The sequence below is a fragment of the Pezoporus occidentalis genome, unplaced genomic scaffold, assembly GCF_034315485.1.
Source record: "Pezoporus occidentalis ecotype Australia unplaced genomic scaffold, CSIRO_AGI_Poc_V1 ctg119, whole genome shotgun sequence".
NCBI lineage: Eukaryota > Metazoa > Chordata > Aves > Psittaciformes > Psittacidae > Pezoporus > Pezoporus occidentalis.
In genome coordinates this window covers 1,399,042-1,421,409 of record NW_026912983.1, presented here as the reverse complement: position 1 = coordinate 1,421,409, position 22,368 = coordinate 1,399,042, and the positions used below count along the sequence as shown (strand labels likewise).

Sequence of the window (22,368 nt, the reverse complement as noted above, 5' to 3'; positions counted from 1 at the left end):
CAGGGTGGAGTGGGAGGGGATGGAATCATGGACCCCCAGGGACTGTGTTTCCCCAGTGGGGGAGCATGCAGGGAGCAGGCCAAAACAGTTCACGCTTTCCTGGCCCGCTGCTGGGTTGTGATTGTTATTGATTGGGTTTGCTGTTCTCGGCACTTTGTGTTTTTCCAGCTGAGCACTGGCTTGCCCTTTGGTTCTTTATTTTCTATATATTATTTTCCCCTCTGCTTTCATTCAGATACCCACAGACATCACACACGGGGCAGGCTGTGGATGGGGTGAGCCTGCATCCAGGGCTGCACAGGCTGGGAGCGTGCTGGGGTCTGTGTAAGGTACCAGTAACATGAGAGCCTGCTGTCAGTAGGATTAAATTCGCAGGTCTGTGTTATCTCGGGAAGTGTGGCATACAAAAAGGTAAAGAAATCTGCTCTTGTAGAAGAACCAGCGTCAGGGCTTCATGTTGAAGCAAATCATAGGAACACGCACAGGGACTTCCCACGCTTGGGCACATACAATGTGTATCTGGCTCAGGGTGCATAAGCCCCAAAGACAGAGGGCCAAGGGAACTGCTAGTTTTGTTTCATTTCCAGTGTGTGGTTGTGGTTCCAGACCCCACCAAGCCCCTTGTATTGGCCGTTCCAGCCGTGTGTGCTCATGTCACTCCTCCACAGAGCTGCGCCTGCTCACGGGGCCAGTCCCTTTAGGAATGGCATTTTCCAGGTTCTTATGTGAGGCTGAACATGTCCCAGCTGCAAAAATAACCAGTCTATATGCCCTGTGGAAACAGGAGCAGCAGCGACACATCTGTCGGGTCTGGGCAGAGCCAGCTTGTAACTAATGCCCCAAAGGGGCATCGGGCACTGCAGGCTACTTGTCAGTGTGCAGAAACCCAAAATAGAGACCTTGGGGAGGACCAGCCCGTTGGTGGGGTGAAGCTCTGCAGTGGGCAGAGCAACTGATAGCTCTGGGCCTCTTGTAGGTGGGTTCCAGCAAGAGATGAATATTGACTGGCTGCTCTAGACCAGCTGCGGGGCACCACCAACCCCAGAGCCGCATCCCCCTGTCCCCTCTGTGCCCCTCTCCGGGGCCGGTGGGGTCACTTTGGTTGGAGAGCACAAGCTGAGCTCAAGGATAGAGCCCCCTGGACGGAGCCAAGGAGCCACTGGATAAAAACCGCTGAGGTTTTCCTTTTCTGTACAGCGCGTTTCCCTAAATTGCCTTTGACTGTGTGCATCGCTAATGAAAGTTTATGCCCTTGTTAGAAGGACAGGCAGGTCCGTTCCAGTTAGGGCTGGGTCTATCCTTCTGCCAACTGCCCTCCCCAGCACACACACACACACACACACACACACACTCACTTCTGCTCTCCCTGGTGAATACGTGGAGGCTCTTATAAAAAAAAAAAAAAAGGGGAAAAAAAAAAGAGGAGGGGAAAAAAATTTCCATATTTGTGGAAGTTGCTTTAAAAGCATTTTATCATGTCATAAAAAAAAGGGAAAGTACTCTCGGAAATTGATCCTGCACACGAGCCCATTGGACAGAAGGACGTCGGGATGTTAATGGCTATTTTGCTCCAGGGTGGCTTATTAAAAAATTTATACATAAATGCTTAAAATTGCATAAATTATTAAAAAAAAAAAAAATAGTAAGCAATTTGCAACCCCGATCCACTTTTCCTCTTTTTTTTTCCCTATCCCTCCTCATCCTTTTCCTCCCTTCTTTCTTCCCCCTCTTCTCACCCTTGTCCCCTCCCTGTCTGAAAATGCAATGTGTCCAAAATTGTCTATGGATGTGTGTAAAATAAATAGGGTTTTAACTGTGAGCCGCCAGTGGCCAGCGGAGCCGGCTACGAGGGGGGAATAACAGCAAAAAACAAGAGAGGGGAGAAGCAAAAAGAAAAAGAAAGAAAGAAGTTTGGATATGATGAGTGTTTCTCGCAGGCGTGGAATGTCACCCACATATCCTGGAGATTGTACTGGGGAGGTTTATGATGGTTTCCCATTGATTTGTTTCCCCGACGCAGCTGCCGACCTCTATTGAGGGACAAACATAATCAGCACTGACGCAAATTAGATGGTTATTCGTTTTGAAAATTGACAGAAAAACAATAAAAAAGATGAAATGCTCCCAAATCAATAGATATAATGAAATTCAAATAATCCGAGAGATGAGGTCTCCATGGCAACTGATAATGTGGAAAAGAAAACAATTTAATAAAGGACAGACACACTTTGAAAACAGATTGGGCAAAGGGAAGGCGGGGGGGCGAGGGAGCAAGGGGGGGGCCGTGGGCTGGGTGGCGGTGGGAGGGGGCAGCAGGAGGAGGAGGAGGTGGTGGGGAGCCGGAGCCTCTCCGGTTGGTTAGCGGTGCCGTGGTGAAGGATCACTGTCCATCCCAAGGACGCTTGCCATAATTAAGAGAGGCTTTCGGTCCAGAAAGTGCAGATTCAGGTTTTAATACACAAAATTATTTCAGGAGCACTGAATCGGAAAGTCGTTTGTTATGACCTTCCTGAGAGGCCTGGAGCAGGGCATGTTGGAGGCGCGGCGGCTGAGCCAGCTGAGTTATGGCATATTTGTGTTTTTATAGTGCGGAGGGGAGGGGGGAACGGGGGAAGAAGGTTAAACAGTATTTACAGCTCAGTTGTTTTCAGAAAGGAAAGAGAAATAGAGTTCATGAAAAGATGCGAGTGGAAGAGAGAGGGAGAGGGAGAGATCCCCTGCCCGGCACACACACTCCACTGGGACGCCAGCTCCAATGAGACACTCACCGATGCTCTTTTTACCTTAAGGTGTGAGGTGCAGCTGGGCTGGGGGTAAAGAGGGGCTCTGTGATGGGATGGGGAGCGTGTCTGTCCCTGCTGCCGAGCCTGGCTGCAGCGTCCGGCTGGGAGCCCACTGTCTCCTCATTCCAAGCTGCAGAATAAACAGCTCCTGGCGCGCGGAATTGAGCTGAAAGCGAGTGTGTGTGAGTGTGTGAGTGCATGCAGGGTGCTCTGCCTGTGCGTGTCTGCATGTGGGCTGTGTGTCCGTGGGTGCTCGGTGCATCTGGGGCTGAGCAGAGCTGAATGCCTGCGAGTGTGTGCCTTTGGAGAGGTGCAGCCACTGTGCACCCGTGTGTACCACGGTGTGCCGGTGTAATACATGTGCAAGCACAGGTACATGGATGTTCGCGTGCATTAGCATGTGTTCTGCGTGCAGGCTGTTCCATGAGCACGTGCACAGACATGCAGCTCTGTGTGTGTGTGTGTGTGTGCTGGGTCATGTATGCCTCTGCATGTGGTAGTGCTCCTGCACGGCCTCGTATTTGTAGACGTGTGTGTTCACCGTTGGTGACAGTGCTAGCGCATGGATGGGCTCAGGAGGACAGGAGAGGTGAGAACGTGAGCCTTAATGACCAGAAGAAAGAGCAGCAAAAGGCAGGACAGAGAACTGGTGTGGTGTGAGCACTGGGAAGCCAGGGGTGAGTGTCCCTCCCATGCAGCTCTGCCAGGACTGCTGAGTTGACAAGCTCAGGGATGTCCCAGTGCTTTCACACCAGAGCTCAGCTTTCCTCTCCCAGCCTGTGAGCCTTTTCCACACAAACAGGATGGACAAGTGTTCCTCCCAGCCGTGTTGCACAGTATTTGCAGGTGTCAGGCATCTCCAGGGATTAAAGAGCCCCTGAACTCCCAGTGCTGCATGTGATGGGTGCTCTTTGGGTTCCAGAAAGACTCCCAGCCCCACCTGGGGTTTATAGAAACCTCTAAGAAATCTGAGTGTATGCACTTTTGCATACCAAGGCCAGAGCATTTTACCTGCTCACATACAGCTCAGGCAGTGGTTGAGGGCTGTGGGGAGGATGTAAAACAAGCTGCAAGGCTAAGATGCTCGAGTTTGCCCTCTGTCATGCAGCTCTTGCTGAGGTCTCATTTCCCTCATGGGGGCTAACACGCTGATTTACTTTGCAGGACCTTGAAAGACCACAATAATGAACTTTTCCTGGCCCTGTGTTTCTGAGTGATGCAACAAGCATTCAGGCTCCCAATTCCCATTTAGCTCCTGACTTCCCACTGCAATTAATTAGGAGTCTGCATTCTTTGTTGGGTCTGAGCTTAATAGTGCTGAAAGGGATTGCAGATTGCTCTTAAACCACCTACCAGCTACAACCAGGGTTTGGAGGGACCCTTGTTTAGGAGGTGGCTCACTTAACCCCTGCCCTTGATTACGGATTACTCTGAGCCCAGCCTGAAGCCAGGGAGCTCCTCCCTACTGACTTGGGTCATGGTGGGTTTGGATTCTCATTAAAGATAGTCACCAAGAGGAACTGATGAAACTTTGAGCAATTCCCTTCTGAAACTGTCATTTTAGAAGCACGTTGTCTCTCCCAGGCCCTTTTAATTCCCCAATGTCAGTGCTTACAGCTAAGTCTGGTTCTCTCTTTACCACTTTGATGTTTCACTGCCCTATCTCCTTCAGCATTTACAGAGGGGTTTGTGCAGCATTTCAGAGAGGCTCACGTCTTGGCCTCCTCTTCATTCCTTGGGAGCTGGATCCCATGGCAGAACCTGCTCCAGAGGCTTCCCCAGCCCTCGTTGCTCTCCACCACCCCTTCCCTCTCTCTATCTGTATCCACCCTGTACCCCTGGCACAGCACCCGCAGCGTGCATGTTGTCTACAGGAGGTGAAGTTAGGCATTATGTTTGCATTTAGTTGCCCTGACAACATGTCTGGCTTCCTAGGGAGTTTTCCAAGGGCCACAGCCAGCCTGCAGGGGCCCGATGGTGATGAGCTATTACTCTTCACTCTCCCTTTTGCGTCTTTCCCCTTGGTTTTCTTCACAACCTGTGGGGAGATTGATGGCAGGATTGTGATGTAGATGTTAGCAGTTCTGTTTGATTTATAGAGTTACTTAGGCTGAGTGAGGCCACTTAGGCTCCTCTGGATAGTAAACCTTTTAACTGGACTAAAAGAATTAATAATAAATAAATAAATAGGGCAAGGAGGAGAAACTGGATCAGAGAAGCCAATCCTCTTGGCTTTATGTTATCTGAAAGGAAAGACTGAAAACAGAAGGCTCCCAAGGAGCAGCGAGACCCTGCTCAGTGCATTAGGCTGGAGCTCGGAGAGCAGGTTTTCATGGGACCAAGAGGAGGAAGCTATTGAAACATCTTATCCTGTACTGACTGATGATCTAGAAAATTGGCAGTGGGACACAAGGAGCTTTTGCGCTTCAAACTGTCCTGAATCAGTGCTTCTCCTCTGCTGTGACTTGAATTGCAGTAGCACTTAAAATTGCAAACAAGATACTGGGCCTGCTAAGCTAGGCAAGAAACCTTTGACCATCTGATGGTTAAACCAGCAGGTTAAGGGCAAAATGGGAACCTGGGGGATATTTGCCCAAAGAAAAGAAGTGGGTTCAGAGCAGAGCAGGGAGGAGAACCAAAGTTCCCGACTCCCATTACTTGCTTTTTTCCCCTCTTCTTTCCATTCTGCTCCTTATGTTAATACTGGAAGTTCTCTGTTTTACTGCTATGCAGAAAGAGGTGCTTATTTCTTGTCCTTTGGAGGGTCAGGGTACGTGAGTGGAGAGCAGGGCAAGGGAAGGGCAGAGGCAAGGAGCTTTGTCTGGGCACTTGGGGGTGAGCAGCAGAGCCTTGGCGGCTCTCGTTGTAAGGAGGGGTGGACAAGATCAAAGCACATTTAGGATCATTTTTGTGATCTGCTCAGGAAAAGGTTCAGACGTGCGTTACTAAAGAGCTGTGAAGAAGGATTAGTGCTGTCCTTGCTCGCAGTTGAAGCACTTTCCCCACCAGCTGTGCCAAATGCCTGTGAAGAGCTGGTGGAGCGGCAGCAGAGCAGGTCAGCGGCAGGTGAGGAGGCAGCGTGGAGGCTGTCGTGGGGCAGGGTGAGCAGGACGGGGGCCATGCAGGCTGGGGTGGTGCAGAGGGAGGTGTCTGAGGCAGGAGATGCCGCTGCGGCAGCGGAGGAGGCGCAGTGCCGGTGTCCGTCCTGCTCTGCTGCCTGCAGCCGGGCTCTGCTCTCCAGCGGGGACTCTGCGGACTCTGGAGGACTTTGAGTTGCAGCCCATTGCACCATTGCAGCAGGAGAGGCTGTGCCTGGGCTGTGCTAGGGCCAGCTCACTCCTAGTGTGAGGTCTGTGCTGCCTTCCTCTCCCTGGCCAGTGATATATGGCATAAATTAGGCCTCTGAAGGGGGATACTGCATCCTTAAGAAGAAATATGTCCTCATTTTTCTTAAACACCGTTTGCACTGAGTGAAATGTTTAGAAGGGACGCTGAGGGATAACTTTATTTCTTACTAGGGAGTTCAGAGCCGTTCAGTTAAACCCATAAAACACTGGGAGTAGGGAAGCTGACAGCCTGCCCGTGCATTAGAAAAGCCATTACTCATCTAAGGGAAATTCATCCCGTGCTGGAGCTTGGCGTTACCAATGGGGTGGTCCAGGGGAGGACACAGGATCATCTCCCTTGGACATCTGAGGGGTCAGTAGGATGCTCAGAGGTGGAAAAGGCTCAGTAAGAATGCAGCACAGTGACAGAGTGCTGATGGAGGTCTCAAAGTAAACATCCAGCCCACAGGGTGGGTAATCGTCCTCATTCCTTCTCCTCTGCATGGGGAAACTAAGGCATGGAAACCTGGGGAGACTGATGGTTACATCACGACTGGAAACTAGGCTGGAAGCCAGCGCTCCTGGCTTTTAACCTCCAGCTTCAGTCTCTAAAACCAAATTCCTTTCCAGAGCAAGAGTGAAAGTCAGGAGCCCTGACCCTCTGCTTCATGTTTACTGCCAGGCCATGTTCCCATGGTGGATCAGGAGTCTTGGCTCCACCTTCATTGCTCTGATGTTCAGCCCTTTCTTCCTAATGGGATTTAGAGAATCCCCTGGAAGATGAAGGCAAGGTCTTCTAGGTGGTGTTAACGGGAATTCCTGTCTCGGATGATGGTTGGTGGTGCAGCGGGCTGTGTTGCAGGTATGGCTGGCTGACCTTCTGCTCTCACACAAGCACCTCGCCAGTGCAGGCTGTGGTTGTTCCCCCAGCGGGGACAGGGCCACAGGCACCCGGTGTCACAGCAGACAAGGCGTCAGCCACCAGGAGGGCAGTGACTTTCTGTTTGATATTTTATTTTGGAGGCTTGACACCAAAAGATTTAATATTTGTTTGAAATGAGAAACAGTTCTCAAATGAATTTGGAGAGCCTGGGAATTAATGTCAGCCCCCCCTCCCCTCCCTAAACACCCCTCCTCCCCGTCAGCTCAGCCCCCCCCTTTCAATTTCTGAAGCCTGCTGATTTGAATATTTATAAATATCAGTAAATTATTTATTGTAGCAATCTGCTGTGCCATTTCACCAATCGCCGTTAACACTTTAGGGCTCGCTCTTCAGGAGGACACTGCTGGAGGAAACAGGCACCTGGGGGCTGGGAGCACGCTCTGGGGAGGGCAAAGCCACTCTGGCCGTGACACCAGGAGGGGTTCCCTCTGCGTGAGGCACAAGAAATGCTGGGGGTGTCTGCAGGAGGGGATGGGGACCCTCTGTGCTCTGTACTAGGGGACACTGCAGGGGGATGCGGGGAGAGGCTTGTGTTAGCGAGGCCAGGCAGCAAGGATGGGCTGTTTGCTGCAGCACCCGGGCAGGCGCTGCCCTGCGCTGTGCAGGGACCTCACTCTGGCTCAGAGCCCTCTTCGCTTGTAGTTTCTGTTCCCTTGAGGAGGAAAATTCCTCTCGGTTTCTCCTGTCCCTTTCCCTCCTTCCGTAATTACACTTCTGTGCTGAAAATACACACCATTCAGAGATGATGTGGCTATTTTCTGTTGAGGGGAAGGGGGGGCTCCCCGTGCTCATGAGCTCTTCTACTGGAGAAGCCCCAGCAGCAGCCCGGTGCTTCCCCTCCTCTCAGGATATCTTCTGTCATTCACTGCCCAGGGTCTGTACGCTGCCCCTCACTGTCACCAGAAAATCACAGCTTAACTCCGCGGCTGGGAAGGCTGAGCAAAGGGAAGCAGCACAGGCTGAAGGGAACTGGTTCTGGTCTCTGCTCCTTTGGGTCAGGAAATAGGGAGCAAAGCGGCCTCTTGTGTGGCTGGAGGTGTCAGTGTGGCAGGCAGGGGAAGGTCAAGCAGTGCTGAATGCAGGCAGGCTGCACTGACATGAGCACGAGAGCAGAGTGCCCGGCTTTTCCCCCACGGTTTATGCATGGGGCGTGTGGGGAGATCCCTGAGGGCTTTGGGAAAGCAGGGAGTGTGTAAGGACACCCTGGCTGCTCGCTTCATTTCTCCTCCCACGTCTTTGATTCTCCTTCTCCTCCTTGCCCGTTGCTGAGCTGGAGCCTGTCGGGTCCAACTCTCGCACCGAGGGCTTCCCCGGCTTCACGCAGACGCGCACAGGCGGGATCCATGCTTGCAGGGCAGAGGAGGCTGTTAAAGAGCCTTTGTGAACTCCCCAAGGTCAGCCAGAAGAGACGGCATCCGCTAATCCAAGGTCATTTCCTGGGCTAAAAGCAATAAAATGTTTTATTGATAAAATGAAGAGGGGAAAATACACACTAAATCCACTCTCACGCATTGTGGGCCATACCCGGGCTCTTGCTGCCGCTGCCTTTACCCTGGCCCTGCCTGGGATAATGCACAAGGCTTTGTGCTGGAATGGAAATGTTTTCTGGAAGGGGCTGAGTGTTTGGCTGCATTCCCTGTCTCCTCCTGGCATGTGGCTGGGCACAACCAGGGCCTTGCTCCGGGGAAGCCCAATGCCCCATCAGCCCTCTGCTGTGAAGGTTTGGCTCTGTCCTAAGCTCCAAACCTTTGGCTCAAGTGTAAAGAGGCTTTAGGAGCATCCTCACCCAGCGAGCAGTGCTGCCCTCCCTGTTTAGGGCTCCTGGGCAGGCTGGAGTCTCTCCAGTCAAGCTTGCACCAGAGTGGTTAAAAGAAAAGGACTGTGCAGCATGTCAGCCCTGCTTCCTCCCCCTCCCCGCCCCAAATAATACTGTTAATAATTAATCGAATGAGAGCTTGCAGCTCCTGGAAAGCTGGCACTGGGACCTCCCTCTTGAACGGAGCTGCTCAGCTGGGCTTAAAACTCTTCAATAGGAATATGAAAGCTCCATCTGTTCGACGTACCCAGCCCTCTGAAGTGACAGCACGCCGGCCCTCCCCAGCCAGCACCCCTCTCCCTGCAGCACCGGCCCTCCTGCCCCTCTTCTCCTTTCCCTCCTCTTCTGCCCCTCCTCTTCTGCCCCTCCTCAACCCCATCCCCATCCATCAGGGGCCCACCTGTACCCCCAGCTCTTCCCACACCACTGAGCTCCTGCACCCAATCAGGACCCCTTGTCCTCCACCATGCAGGCTGGTTCATCCAGCTCCCACATGCCCCTCTTTTACAGCCAGGACCCTTTCCCACCTCTACCAGGCTATGTTTCTTCACTGACCCAAAGCCAAAGCCAGACTTTGGTTCTCTTTTCCTTTTCCTGCAAAGCCAGACCTTGTCTTCACAGCAGCGTTTGCCCCTTGCCCGGGGTGTCCTATTTCTGTCCATGCTGCAAAGCCCTTCATTCCCACACATGCTGTGCCCCCCTCAGCCCCTCTTCTCCCTTGGGGGAAGGCAGAGCTAAGCCGTGCCCACCTTGGAAACTCCCCACTGTGGAGTTCATGGCAGAGGAGGTGCTGCTTCAGGGACTGCATGGAAGGAGAGAGCCTGGGACTGCACACTGGGCACTGCAGCACATGGAGTGCAGGGGAAAGAGGGGCACTGGGGCAGAGCTGGGCTTGTGAGCACTTCAAGGGGGGCAAGGCAGCAAAATGGTGAGGTGGGTTTTGTCCTGCTCCTTGCCAGGCCTGGTTGTGACAAGCTGTAGCTGTTCTTCAAAGGGAGGTTTGCTCTCGAGATGCCATGGGGCTGGGTGCGGAGCGGAGGGACCGGTGTCCCCTCACAGGGTGTGGGGAGGGGGCGAACGGAGTAAACTCCCGGTGGCATTGTTTTCAGAGGAAGCGCTCAGTGTAAATAGAGCATGTGGGAGAGTTTGTCCTGGGCAGAGATGAAAAGTCCGTGTGACAGGCTCAGGTTATGAACGGCTTCCTCAGATTGATGCGAAATCAAAACATTTCTATTTAGACGAAGAAAATGAAGGGGGATGTTTACTTAGCCTGGAATCTTTAAACAGTGCAATGGAGACGCAGGGTGATTTGGGGTGGGGAGCTCAGCCCGGGGGGAGGGAGCCTATGCCTGGCTTTGGGGGTACAGCAGTCCCAACCTGGGGTAGATACAGGGGTCCTTCACTGAGCAGCTCAGTTCCTCTCCCTCTGCCCGAGTGAACCAAACTCAGATGCTCTGGTCCCCTCTTCAGCATCCCTTTGTAAGGTGAAAGCGTTTGAAAGCATCTCTTTCCCTTCTGCTTTTGAAACTGATAGGCTAAAGGAGGGAAACAGAAACGTTGATAAAAGTAGTTATAAGCAATGTCCCTCCTATTCCATAGACAAGGAAATAAGGCAATGGAAAGATAAAATGATGTGCCCAGGCTGTGGAGAGTTGGTTGGCAGAAGCTGGGAGTTCTGCTTTCCCGCAGCCACATGTGCATAGATGGGATGGAGACACCAGAGAGCCCTGGTGCTGCAGAGCAAATCCCACCTCTGGAAGGTCTCTGGGAGGTTAGTTTTGTAGATCAGGGAACACGTATGTTTTCAGAACTTGCTTCACATTTAACTTAAACTTCAGGAAAAGATTCCCAAAGTGTTAAAGGGCAGAACTGCGGTGCTCAAAAAAAAGTCCCAAACACAGGAGAAGGGACAGGAAAGACGTAGAGGGGAAAGGCAGGAGCTGGGGGGGGGCAGAAGCTGGGGGGGTAGAGGAGCAAATCCAGGGTGTGTGAGGTGGCAGGAGGCAGGAACAGGGACGGAAGACAAGTTGCAGGCTCCCTGGAGTTGCTGCGTACGCGGCAAGTGCAGCCTCGGGAACGTCTGTTCCTCTCTTCCTTTGAATAAATATTTATATATTCATTTGCCGGCTGGTGCACACACTTGGCTGCTCACCTCCAGACCAGAATAATGGGACCTGCCCTCGCTGCAGAAAGGGGGAGCGCAGCGGGGATTTGGGCTGCCGCGTGTCTGCCTCCCAGTTATCTCCAGCTGCGAGCGGTGCTGAGCTCACCCATACAGCAGGGCTGGGGATGGTGGGAACAGGGAATCACCAGGCAGTGCTCAGAGCGGTTCAATGCTGACCCCATTCCCCAGCCATGGGCACACACCCTGGGCACCATGCGGAGGCACCGTCCTACCCACCCGCAGCCACCGAGGCTCCGCTGGCCCTTCGCCCGAGCATACAGGCGGGAGCTGTAGGTGTCCTGGCTGGGCTCCAGCTGGAGCTCACAGCAGCCTCCCGAGATTCCCTCTGTGGTACCAGTTGCACATAGGATCGGCCTTCACTTTCTGCCCTAAATAGAGTGGGAATGTGATGGGAAGGGAAGGTGCCAGCACACAGAGACTTTTGCAGCTTGATGGGCGTCTGCCGGTGCCCATCTGTATGCGTGAGGACTGCGTGCGTGTGCGGGGGGAATGTGTGAAAGGGGAATGCGTGGGGAAACGTACGGGAATGTATTTTTGGGGAGATGGGACTTTTTAACCCGTACGTGTCTGACTGCACTTGTGGAGCGTGCCAGCACATACACACAGCTCTTGAACAGCTCTAGTCTCTAGGTGGGGAGGTATGTGTTTGGGGGCAACGGTGTGCTTTCCCTTTGTGAAAGCATGATTGCACGTAGATGTTAGTGCCGGGGGTAGGGGGGTGCATTTGGAAAGCAGGGGAGTTTGTTTTGCCTTTCTGTGTGTGTGTGGCTGATAACTTTGTTGGGGGGGTATTTTTCTTGCAAACCTTGACAGGGAAGTGTGTCTGAAGCTGTCAGGAGTTTATGCTAAGCAGCCACTCTCTGGCTCTTGGACAGCAGGTCTAAAGTTTCACTCTGTTTGTATTGGGCTGTCATGTTATGGGATTAGGGGCTGTCATGATGGCTTCTGGATGCATTGTAGGGGGTCTGATTAATCTCTCTGTTCTTCTCTGGAGCAGCACCTCTGTGCTGGTGACAGGGAGGTGCAGGCTGAGCTGCCATGAGGGACTCCTGTGCAGTGGAGGAACCCGTTCTCACCTCTCAAGGTCGGCAGACGGTTTCTGTTTGCTCTCTGGCCGCTCTGTCAGCACGACATAGGAGTCCAAGAGCAGGTTTTGGAGGGACCTCCAGCAATGTCCCAACAGTAACTCCAATGCAGTGTTAGTGGCAAGCATAGCGACACTGTGTGCTGGGGAAGAGCCCGGCTGTGTGCACGTTTCTTGCCTTGGGACCTTTAACCCTTCTTAGTCTGGGTGCCTGTCAGAAGTGTCATAAATAAAGAGGGGAATGAGACAATGCAGCTGCTTTAGAATCAGGTTTTTGCTTTTATTTGCAAGTGAATCTTGCTAATTGTTGGTACAATAATTATGCAAGTGACTCTGATAGGAACCATTTAGTTCAAGATTCTGCGTGACCTTGAAGTTAAGACCTTACCTTCTTCCTTTCTCCCCCACTTTCTCTTACCCCTCCTTTACTAGCTGTCACATATGAATAAACTACATTAAAATAACAAACCCACACTAATTAGCTGATTGTGCTGGGAAGTGTGAGAGCAGAATTTCCTGTGTGAGAGCAGGCAAAGGAGCCTGATCAAATCATACCAACCAGATTTTCTCCATACCACTGCACACCAGTCTGGTGCTCCAGTGCATGGACCTAGAGGGGTTCATGTCCTTGGTACTGGTTCTTTCTGGTGCATACTGGTTCTCTTTGAGATTATGTGCAAACTCCATTCAGGGAGTTCCTCACCATCCCTGGCTTAGGTTTGGGAAGCTGTTTTCCCTGCTGCATGTGGTTGGGTGCAGTTGTGGCTGGTGTGGTTTTGGCAGCCAGCACATCTGGGATGGAGCTGGGGACCTGAAAGCAGGTGGTGCTGCAGTCTGAAGGGAGAGCAAGCCAGGCTTTTACCAGAGCTCATATCCTGCCTAAGCCAGGAGCAAAGGCTGGTCCCTTCCTTGTTCACCTACCTGAGATGTTTGGTGCCTTTTGAGCCCTGTTCAGTCCCAGCATAAATACGTGCCTCTTTCTTGAGGCATCCTTTAGTAGTAGAAGGTTCAGAACATGCCCCTCACCGGGCTCTCCTGGCTGGGCTTCCACTCAGATCTTAGGAAACGGAGGGCAGTGCCACCTCTCAGAGGGTGACACCGGCCATGCCTAAAGCCCTGTTGGGTTGGGACCAGCCATTTGCAGTTTGGGTTCAAGTTGTCTGATCCCACTAATGCCCTTCCCTGCTTCTTTCCCCTCTCTCTTTCCAGCTGAAAGAACTATATGCACTGACGCAGCCTCAGGAAAACCCACAATGGCTGCCAAGCGCAAAGGCGGCCTGAAGCTAAATGCCATCTGTGCCAAGCTGAGCCGCCAGGTCGTCTTCGACCACGGGGGAGCCGAACAGGCACGGGCGGACAAGGGCCCGCAGCGGGAGAGCAGCAACAAGGACCTGCCTCAGCCCGGGACCAAGGAACTGGGGTCGGAGTTCTCAGATGGACTCAGCCGCGTGCAGAAGATCGAGGAGGACAAAAGGAGGGAGGTGATTGAGAAGTGGGTGAATGGGGAATACAACGAGGAGCCCTTGCTGGGGCGAGCGGAGGGCAAGGAATGTAAGGAGAGCACAGAGGTGCCCCCCGAAGGGGTTTACATGGTGCAGCCCAAGGGCTGCAGCGACGAGGAAGATAACGGGGACGAGGCAGATGCTTTGAGGAGCTCGCAGGATGGCAACTTCTTGGATGACAGGGATTCAGATGGGCCAGCCTTGAAGGACGATGCCTACCGGTCCTCCAGTGGCGAGACAGGCTCCAAGCTGGGGGGAGGAACTGCCTCAGGTGAGTCCTCTGCCCCTTCCTCCTCCAGCTCCAGGGTTGTGTTATCTGTGGGACAGACAAAGGCATTGCTGTGTCCGTGTAGATGCTGTCTGCATCGGGCAGCCAAGGAGGAGGGTGAAGCCTTGATCCCCTGGCAGAGCCCTTGGCATTCTGCTCTCGGGGCCATGCTGAGTTTGCCTCTGCTCCAGCCTCCCCTTCCCAAGAGGGGCATTGGTGAGGGTGGGTGGAGAAGGAAAAGTGATCCTACATCCCTTGGTAGGGTAGATCAGCCCCTGCAGACACTTCACACCATTTGGATGGAGATCGCTGTGCACCGTGCTGCTTTCCTGGCCGTGCATTGCACATGGCGGGGGGGGGGGAACAGGGGCCTCGTGGCGCTGCCCGGGAGGGGGCTCTGGGCGACAGGGGGCGCTGCGGCGCGGGGCGGGGCCGCACCTGAGAAGGCGGGGGTGTGCTGGGGGCAGAAGGTTCGGGAAGGAGCGGCGGGAGGCGGTCGGTGAGTGGCGGCTTTCCATGGGGAATGGGTGGGAGTGGGTTGGACTGGACTGGACTGGACTGGATTGGATTGGATTGGATCAGACCGGGCCCGACCCGCGGGGCGGGAGGCTGAGCTGTGTCATGCCATGGCCAGGGGAGCAGCAAGTCCCATAGGGACCCAGCTGAGCCCCTGCTGCTGCCCTCAGGCTGTGGGCGCTGTGGTGTCAGGGAGCTCGGAGCTCGCTGCCCTCAGGCACTGCCTGCCTTCAGCACCGATCCTGGTTGCCTACCAGAGCCCTTCTGGGTGTTAATAGGAAGCTGTGAGAGAGCAGTCCAGCACATAACCCAAAACCTGATCCCTTTTTGCTGCCGGCTGTTCCCTCATCCCGCACTGAGGGGCTGCTGCCCACCATGGCGGTGCCTCCTTCCTGAGGCAGCTCGGGCTGGAGCTGGTGAAACTATGGGGTCCAGCCCTTTACATCCCTCCTGTTTAGGTCTGGGGTGCCAGCCTGGTGCAGGTGCAGGGTGTGCTCCATGGGCTCTCTGTGAGTTGATTTTCAGATAGCTTCTACCTTATTTTTGTGATTCATTCCCTGTGAGGGTGCTGAGGCGCTGGCACAGGGTGCCCAGAGAAGCTGTGGCTGCCCCATCCCTGGCAGTGTTCAAGGCCAGGTTGGACACAGGGCCTTGGAGCAAGCTGCTCCAGTGGAAGGGGTCCCTGACCATGGCAGGGGTTGGAGCTGCATGGGCTTTAAGGTTCCTTCAACCCAAACCATTTTATGATTCAAAAACTGAATTCAGCAAGAAATGTTGGGAAAAGCCCCAGATGAATTCCACTCATGCTTTCTGATACCCGGGTTCCCCCCAGATTGATTTTGGGGTGTGTGTGAGTAAGCTAAGCCTCGGTAAAGGCTTAGGGTAAATTGAATTCTCTCCATTAAGTCAGATCAGCTCCCTCCCCGATTTGTCACTCAGCTGGGTTGAATGTGTAATAGAAAGATCTCCCCCTAATCTGCTCCACCTGCATGCACCCCTCCCCTGATCTCAGCACTTTGTGAATCCATCAAACTTTCCCCCTTTTGTGTGCGCGCATGTTTTCCTCCTCCTGTTAATAATGCAGCCGAAGCTCATCTCCGTCTGTCCGTTCCCCTTCTGGAGAGGCGCATTCTCTAGTCTTCACGAGTTCAGTGGCAGCGCACATAATTATGCATATAAGATATAAACAGAGCTGTTTAATTATCCTTCGCCACATCAGTGACAGAGTAATTAACAAACATTGCAAGATCAATGAGGAAAAGTGTGACCTTCAGTTTCCTTTGATAGGAAAGCCCTTGTCGTTCCCAGACACAAGGTGATTGTGCCTGGACTCTGTTTTTAGTTTGTTTTAATCCCCCCACCCCATTCACAGCTTTTATTTGCTACGAAAACTAAAAGGAGGGAAACTTAAATATAAAAAATATGTTACCAAACTGGGGGAAATCAAAGGAACTGAGGGTTCGCACTGGGGTAGGGGTTCTCGGTAAAATGTCTTTGTGGGGCTGTATTGTCAAAGGATTATGCAAAAATGTATAAGCGCTCATGGGGGGCTGCAGGCTCATTTATGTTTAAGGCAGGTAATAGCACATGTGGCGTCCAGTTTACATATACAGCCCCATGGGATTTGACTTGCAAACAGACGTGCTGCCAGGTCTCGAGCGTCTGTTTCAAGAACCCTGTTGTAAATGTCGTTCACAACATTTCCCTGGAAAGCACAAACTGAAACATCCCTTGCTTTGGGAAGGACAGAGTTCTTTGCCTCTTCTGTCTTTTCCTGTCAGTGTTCCAGAAAATGGACTTTAAGCTGTTCATCACTGGGTCCTCTCAGACCAGTTTATTCCAGTGATAGCTGGAACTGCCTATACCAAAAAGGAGGTTTTTTTTTCCTGGGAACTGGGGTGTTGCAGGAGGCAGTCAGATCAGAGGAGAGGAGTACAGCTCTTCCCTCCTGGTCAATCCAGCTTCAGGGGAATCATTGCAGGAATGTGGTTTTGAGGGTTCTGAATGCCTGTGCTCCCTCTGAGGAGATAGAGGATACAGAGCTGGCAGTGCTCAGCAGCACTTAAAATTGAGCCCATATTTCTTTCATCAGCTGGAAACTTGGGTGAAAAGAGCCACACAGGAAACCAGTTCCTACATCTAACTGGCTTTCTTGGTCTGTAGGGAAAGTAATCCTGATTATATGGGGCTGAAGGGTTCCTGCTTCCTGGAGTCCCAGTGTGTACTCACACAGCCTGCTTTATGGGATTTCAGCTACTGTTCATGTCCTCCTGTAGTCTGGTGCCAAACCCCTGCCACCTTTGTCAGGGTGAGACAGTGAAGCTTGTTGCGCACGAGATAAGAGTTTGCAGGGACTTAGTCTATGCTGTTCAATCCTCTTGCTTTGAAACAAGATGGAGGATATGCATATAGGTCCATCCCTGTTGCTTTTTCTGAGCCCTCTGGAAAGAAGGGACTGAGTTGGTGCTCAGTCTTGCCTTATGTGCCTCCCTCTCTAGTACAGCTAGGAAACACGTTCAGGAGTCACAAAGCTGTTGTCTGTCAGCAGATGGTTGTCAGAAGCTGATCTGGACATGCAGATATGTTTCTTCATTCATTCACGCACCCTCTCCTGCCCACTGACTGACCCATCTCTACACACATTTATATATAGCATTTAGGTTTCCCAGTACAGTCTCTGACAGAGATCCCTTTCCACAATCTCACTGACACACACATACCCAGGGAGATTTTCCTATACAGTCCCGTGTTCTTTACTCTGTTACATAGTGGGCTAAAGTAGTCACCAGAAGCTTTCCCCTGTACAAGCTGTCAAAGTGCTTCTTTCTTTTATTATCCTGTTGGCTAAGTGTCTTAGAAAGGGAATATTGGCCCTGTTTTTGATGAGGTGGGGGTTTCTCTTCATAGTTTCCTGGGGAGACTCCACTTGGGAGAACATGCATGATGACTGGCAGTTTCTATAGTCCCCAAGTCTACGTGTTTTCCCTCCCAAGCAGAATAAAGGACAGAGCTCTGGCTGGGATGTCCCATCCCCCAGTATCCAGACCTTGCACTCCATTTGGGCTGTTTTGCTTTTCCTTCCATATATAGTGTGCTGCTGCAGGCTATTTTTAGCCCCTTTTTTGCTAGCTTCGGATCCTTTGTGATACGATAGCTGCTCTGAGACACACAGATCTGTGCTCTTTGGCAATGCCCACAAATGGAGAGCAGTGGCAAGGAGAGAGGGAGCCCTTTTATTACAGAGAAAAGGAGAGAAAAATGCAGTGCAGGGAGGGGAGAGAAAACTCAGGGACAAGGCTTCCTGTGGCTCCGTGGCTTTGCACTTCTCACTGGGATTTGTTTCCCAGCCAATGTCCTGCTTAACTTTTGTCTGCACATGGATATGAGGAGGGTTTTCTATCAACTAGGTAATAATGATTACCCCTTTGCTGTTGTTTGAAAAGTGTATGTAGAATGAGTTGGCTGGGTCTCCTGCCATCTCTCTGGTGAGACAGCTCCCTCTCTTAAAGTGCCTCCACTAGAAGAGCCTCTAGGCTTCTGATTAGGTGCAAATAAGTGAAGGTTGTCTTGGCTTTAGCGGGTATGTTGGTGGGCTTGACTGGTAGTGAGTAGTGGGAACTGTCTGAGATGTGGATCAGGAAGGACTGAGCAGCAGTTGATCAGCAAGGGTATTGTGATCACCTGCAGCCAAATTTGTGCAAAGGAAAAGCAGAATGCAAGGTGTTTTGGCAGGGGTGAGAGGATTAAATCCAGGATAATGAATCCTGAACTCAAGCTCAGGCTTTACAAAGCTCAAAAAAAGGTCTGAACACTCCCCCTTTTCCTTTAATCTTAGGTTTTGCATTCAATTGTTTGTACCAGTTGAGGTCAAGGTGCATGGGTACCAAAGCAGGTACCCACTGGCTGGGTTTCAGGGCAGCTGTTAAAGCTAGTAAAAATCACACTTAACAGTTTAATTTCTTATCAGATCTTCTCTGTGGTGTTTTTCCTGCCATTGCAGTTTGGCACAGGCCAGCTAGAGCTTTTCTGTGCAGTGCTTGGAAGTCAGAAGATTGTGAAGGAAGCTAGGGGATTGTTTTACAGGTCCAAAAAGAAAGGAAAAGCAGAACAAGGGAAAGCAGATTTAACAAAAACAAGGAAGTGTTAGACCCAATAGGGATTTCATGGGTTTAATCACTTTTGTTGGGCCATAGGGTTACACTGAAATGGAGGTAGAGAGGAAAAAAAGGTAAAAGGAGAACTGCTTTAAAGCAAGATGAAATTATTTAACATGTCTGTGTGAAAGATAAAGTTGATGGCTTTGGTAAGGGGTTGGAAGGGCCACAGGAGAGGGTCAAGGGGGGAAGCACAGGTGAAATGATCCTACCTCTGAGGATGGAGTAATACAGCCTTTCGTAGTGTTTTCCGTCTGACAAGTCTTGTTACTGGACACTGTGGGGCATGAATCTGCATTTAACATCCTTTAAGATTAATAGTGACCCTTGAGGTTGTGCTACAGAAAGCTGCAACCTGAGCCAGACACTGCAGGGGCATTGTCACCCGTTCTCTAACTAGGAGGGTGTTTATTCTGAAGTCAGGCATCCCAAAATCCCATCCAGGTCCCATCACTTAGCAAGTGTGTCTTTGTCCTGCTTCAGGCATATTTGCATTGCTTTTCTAACTTGCCATGTACATAAGGAACTAATACTGCAGCACTTCTGCCACCAAAACACAGTTCTCCGAGGCATGAAATGGGAGTATGACCTTTATGGTCTTGCCCATTTTAGTGCCCACTACAGGCAGTCTTTTCCTCTGTATTGTCCTGTGAAAACTGAGTTGTGAAAGCTGAACTTTGCTCATTGACTGGGTCTTGTGTGTATGGAAATGCTCTCATGTATGTGCATGCCTCTGTGTATGGCATTATTGGCTGTCAGATCCTCCAAATCCTAGGGCTCCATTTTTATGCTTTGGATCTGCTCACCTATTCTGCAGCTATGCCTTGGTACCTTCCTTTTCCACTGTGTATCAAGGCCGTGTTGGTTTGGTTTGAGTAGGACCTAGTGCCCAGGACCTCCGTTCTGCTGCTAGTATATCTCCTTGTGTTGGCTCCCTGTAAAGGGGTGTGCATGCCCATGAGAGCTAGAGTGAGTGATTGGAAAAGATGACGAGGGAGGTTTGAAGGACTCCTGCACACAGTAAATCTTTATGCTGCAGGAGAAAGTGAGAGGGAGAGGAGGAGGAGCGCTATGTCAGACTGAAGCCTAAATGAGTCCAAGCTGGCACGTCAGGGTAATCTTCATTTCCTCCTTTACACTGATACTGAGTGACCTCCAGATGTGTGTTCTTCCCCTCCTGGTGGCCTGTGAAACTGCCTGAGGGAGTGAGGAAGGGAGGGAGAAACCCAAAGAAGGACAGCTTTTGCTCATTCCTCCGTGATCATGTTTAGGTAGACTAACCCCTTCCTGCCCCTTCCCAGCCCAGGCTCCAGAGAACAGGCATTCTCCCCCTTTCTGGAGTTCACATCAAGAAAACATCTCTTTCTGTCCTCAGTCCAAATCCAGATGGAGAGAAGGCTGTTCCATACCTATTTTCCGCCTGTGTGGACTTTACCCTTACTGGAAGTTGTTCCTGGTTGCTTTGGGAACCTGCCTGTAGGTTACCACAGCTTTCACTGAACTGTGTCCCCTTTTTATGTGGAGAGCAGTAGCTCTCCAGCCATTGGGATTGAGAAGGAAGAACTCTTACAAAATTGTCAGGGAAGGGAAGGACTTCCAACAGCAATGGGGAGCTGTCCTCTCTGTCTTGCCTTCTCTTCTCCACTGCTTGCCAAGCTTCTCATGCATGTAGCCTCTGCTGCTCTTCACCCACCTTAGTCTCCATCTCTACTGCTCTCCTTCTCTACTCTGCGCTTTTCCATTCTGCCCTTCTCCTGTCTCCCTTAGCCATCTCACACCGTGCTGTCCTGCCTGCTCTGAGCCCTGCTGTTCACCAGCACACATAGCATATCTTACATGTTTCTGCTCCCCCCTCCCCTTGCATATGCACATGTTCTGCCATCTATCTTCTGTGCACCTCCTTCCATATACAAACACACACAAGGACAGAATTGTACAAACCTCGGCATATTGGCATTGGTCTCACTTCCAGTAAAATTACTTTTTCTTCATATTAGGCCAAGGCAAGAGTGCAGAGACATTTATGAAACTTTGTTTAATGTACTGAAAAGCCATCGGCTAGAACATTTAGGAAATTGATTTTCCTGGCATTGATGAACTCTTTTTATTTTACCCCAGTATTAATTACTTTTTTTTTTTTTAAACAAATTAATTTAAGAGTCGTAAAACCTAACAAGTGAGCCAAACGTCAGTAGATCATGTTCCCCTCTCCCCTTGCTCCCCCTCCCTGCTACTACCGCTAGCATGGGAGGAGAAGAAATATCAGCGCCTTGTATGACTCTCTCACTTTGGTTGTCTGCAGGGGAAGCTTCATCGCTGCGAGATTATGCGGCCACCACCATGAATGAGTTCCTGGGCATGTTCGGCTATGATGACCAGAACATGCGGGATGAGCTGGCTCGCAAGATCAGCTTTGATAAGCTGAATGCTGCTACCTCAGAGGCCCCTGCGACTGCTGCCTCTCTCCCTGGTGAAGATGCCATGAGCAAACGGGCCCGCTTCTCCAAGTATGAGGAGTACATCCGCAAACTGAAAGCTGGAGAGCAGCTCTCTTGGCCCATGCACTTGACCAAATCTGAGGAGTTGGGCTCCAAGCTGGGCAAAGAAACTTCCTCAGTGCTGGCACAGCCCATTCGGGTGCCAGGTGCAGATGCCTCCATGCTGACGGAGACCAAAGCCACCATCCTGCCGCTGCCTTCTCCCAGCAGTTCCCAGATGCAGGGCCTTATGTCACGGGCCTCCAAATATGACTTCTTCATTCAGAAGCTGAAGACAGGTGAGAGCATCAGGCCACAAAATGGCAACACTTACAAGAAGGCCTCCAAGTATGACCTAGAAAACGTCAAGTACTTGCACCTTTTCAAGCCTGGAGAAGGAAGCCCAGATATGGGAGGAGCCATTGCCTTCAAGACAGGCAAGGTAGGCCGGCCTTCCAAGTATGATGTGAGGAGCATTCAGAAGCTTACTCCAGTAAAGGCTCCAACACCCAGCCTGGCCCCTGCTCCCCTCGCCAGTACCCCCAGCAGCACTCCTGTGGCTGGACCAGAGCAGTCCGTCTCATTGTCATTCAACACTCCTGAGTACCTGAAGTCAACCTTCTCCAAGACAGACTCCATCACAACTGGAACAGTCTCTACAGTAAAGTAAGTGGCCTTCCAGTTCTCTTTGTCTTAGTGGGGCATCGTCCCTGAAGTCTGTGTGTGGATCAGTGGGCAATTCCAGTTCCTGTGATGATAAATACTGCATTGTATGTGTGATGTTTCTTTTTGCTCTGTTGGAGTGTCTGCTCCTCTGTTGCACCTTACATCTCTATTTTATTGGCACTAAGGACATAGGCTGCCATCAACAGTCACAGCCATGACTCTAGAGCCTACTGCTCTATGTTTGTATGTTAAAATGACAGGTGAAGGAGCGTGGTGCTATCAGCACTCTGAGGTCAAAGTTGTAACTACTTTACTTTCTCGTTCTTTGGGTTCCCCAGGCATCCAGCTGTGTTTGTACTAAAACCTTATTCTTGCAGCTATTTAACTCAATGGCAAAACTCTGCTGACTTTACTGTTAGCAAGATGGGGCTTTTTGTTTGTCCCAGATCTCAGAAGACATTTTGGTGCCTAATTCCCATCAATTTTCATAGGAGTTATGCACATACAACTTCTGTGGGGCCAGGCCTGTGTCTTCTCAATTTGCTTGTTCCTTGCACAAATAGAGGTGATTCAATTACCCCTCAGACTGGGCAAACTCATTAGCTCAATTACCACTAATAACCTCCTACACATGTTGCTGGCAGTGTG

At 51.3% G+C, this 22,368-nt stretch overlaps 1 protein-coding gene across 8 annotated transcripts in view; it reads left to right on the top strand.

Annotated features, from left to right (window-relative positions):
• CASZ1 (castor zinc finger 1) overlaps positions 1-22,368 on the top strand; it is a 281,496-nt gene that overhangs the window by 219,879 nt on the left and 39,249 nt on the right. For all 8 annotated transcript variants that reach the window (XM_062604804.1, XM_062604795.1, XM_062604829.1 and 5 more), the window contains 2 exons: positions 13,347-13,910; positions 20,880-21,720. In XM_062604804.1, the coding sequence (XP_062460788.1) occupies positions 13,347-13,910; positions 20,880-21,720 (1,405 nt within the window). The remainder of the gene's footprint in view (positions 1-13,346; positions 13,911-20,879; positions 21,721-22,368) is intronic.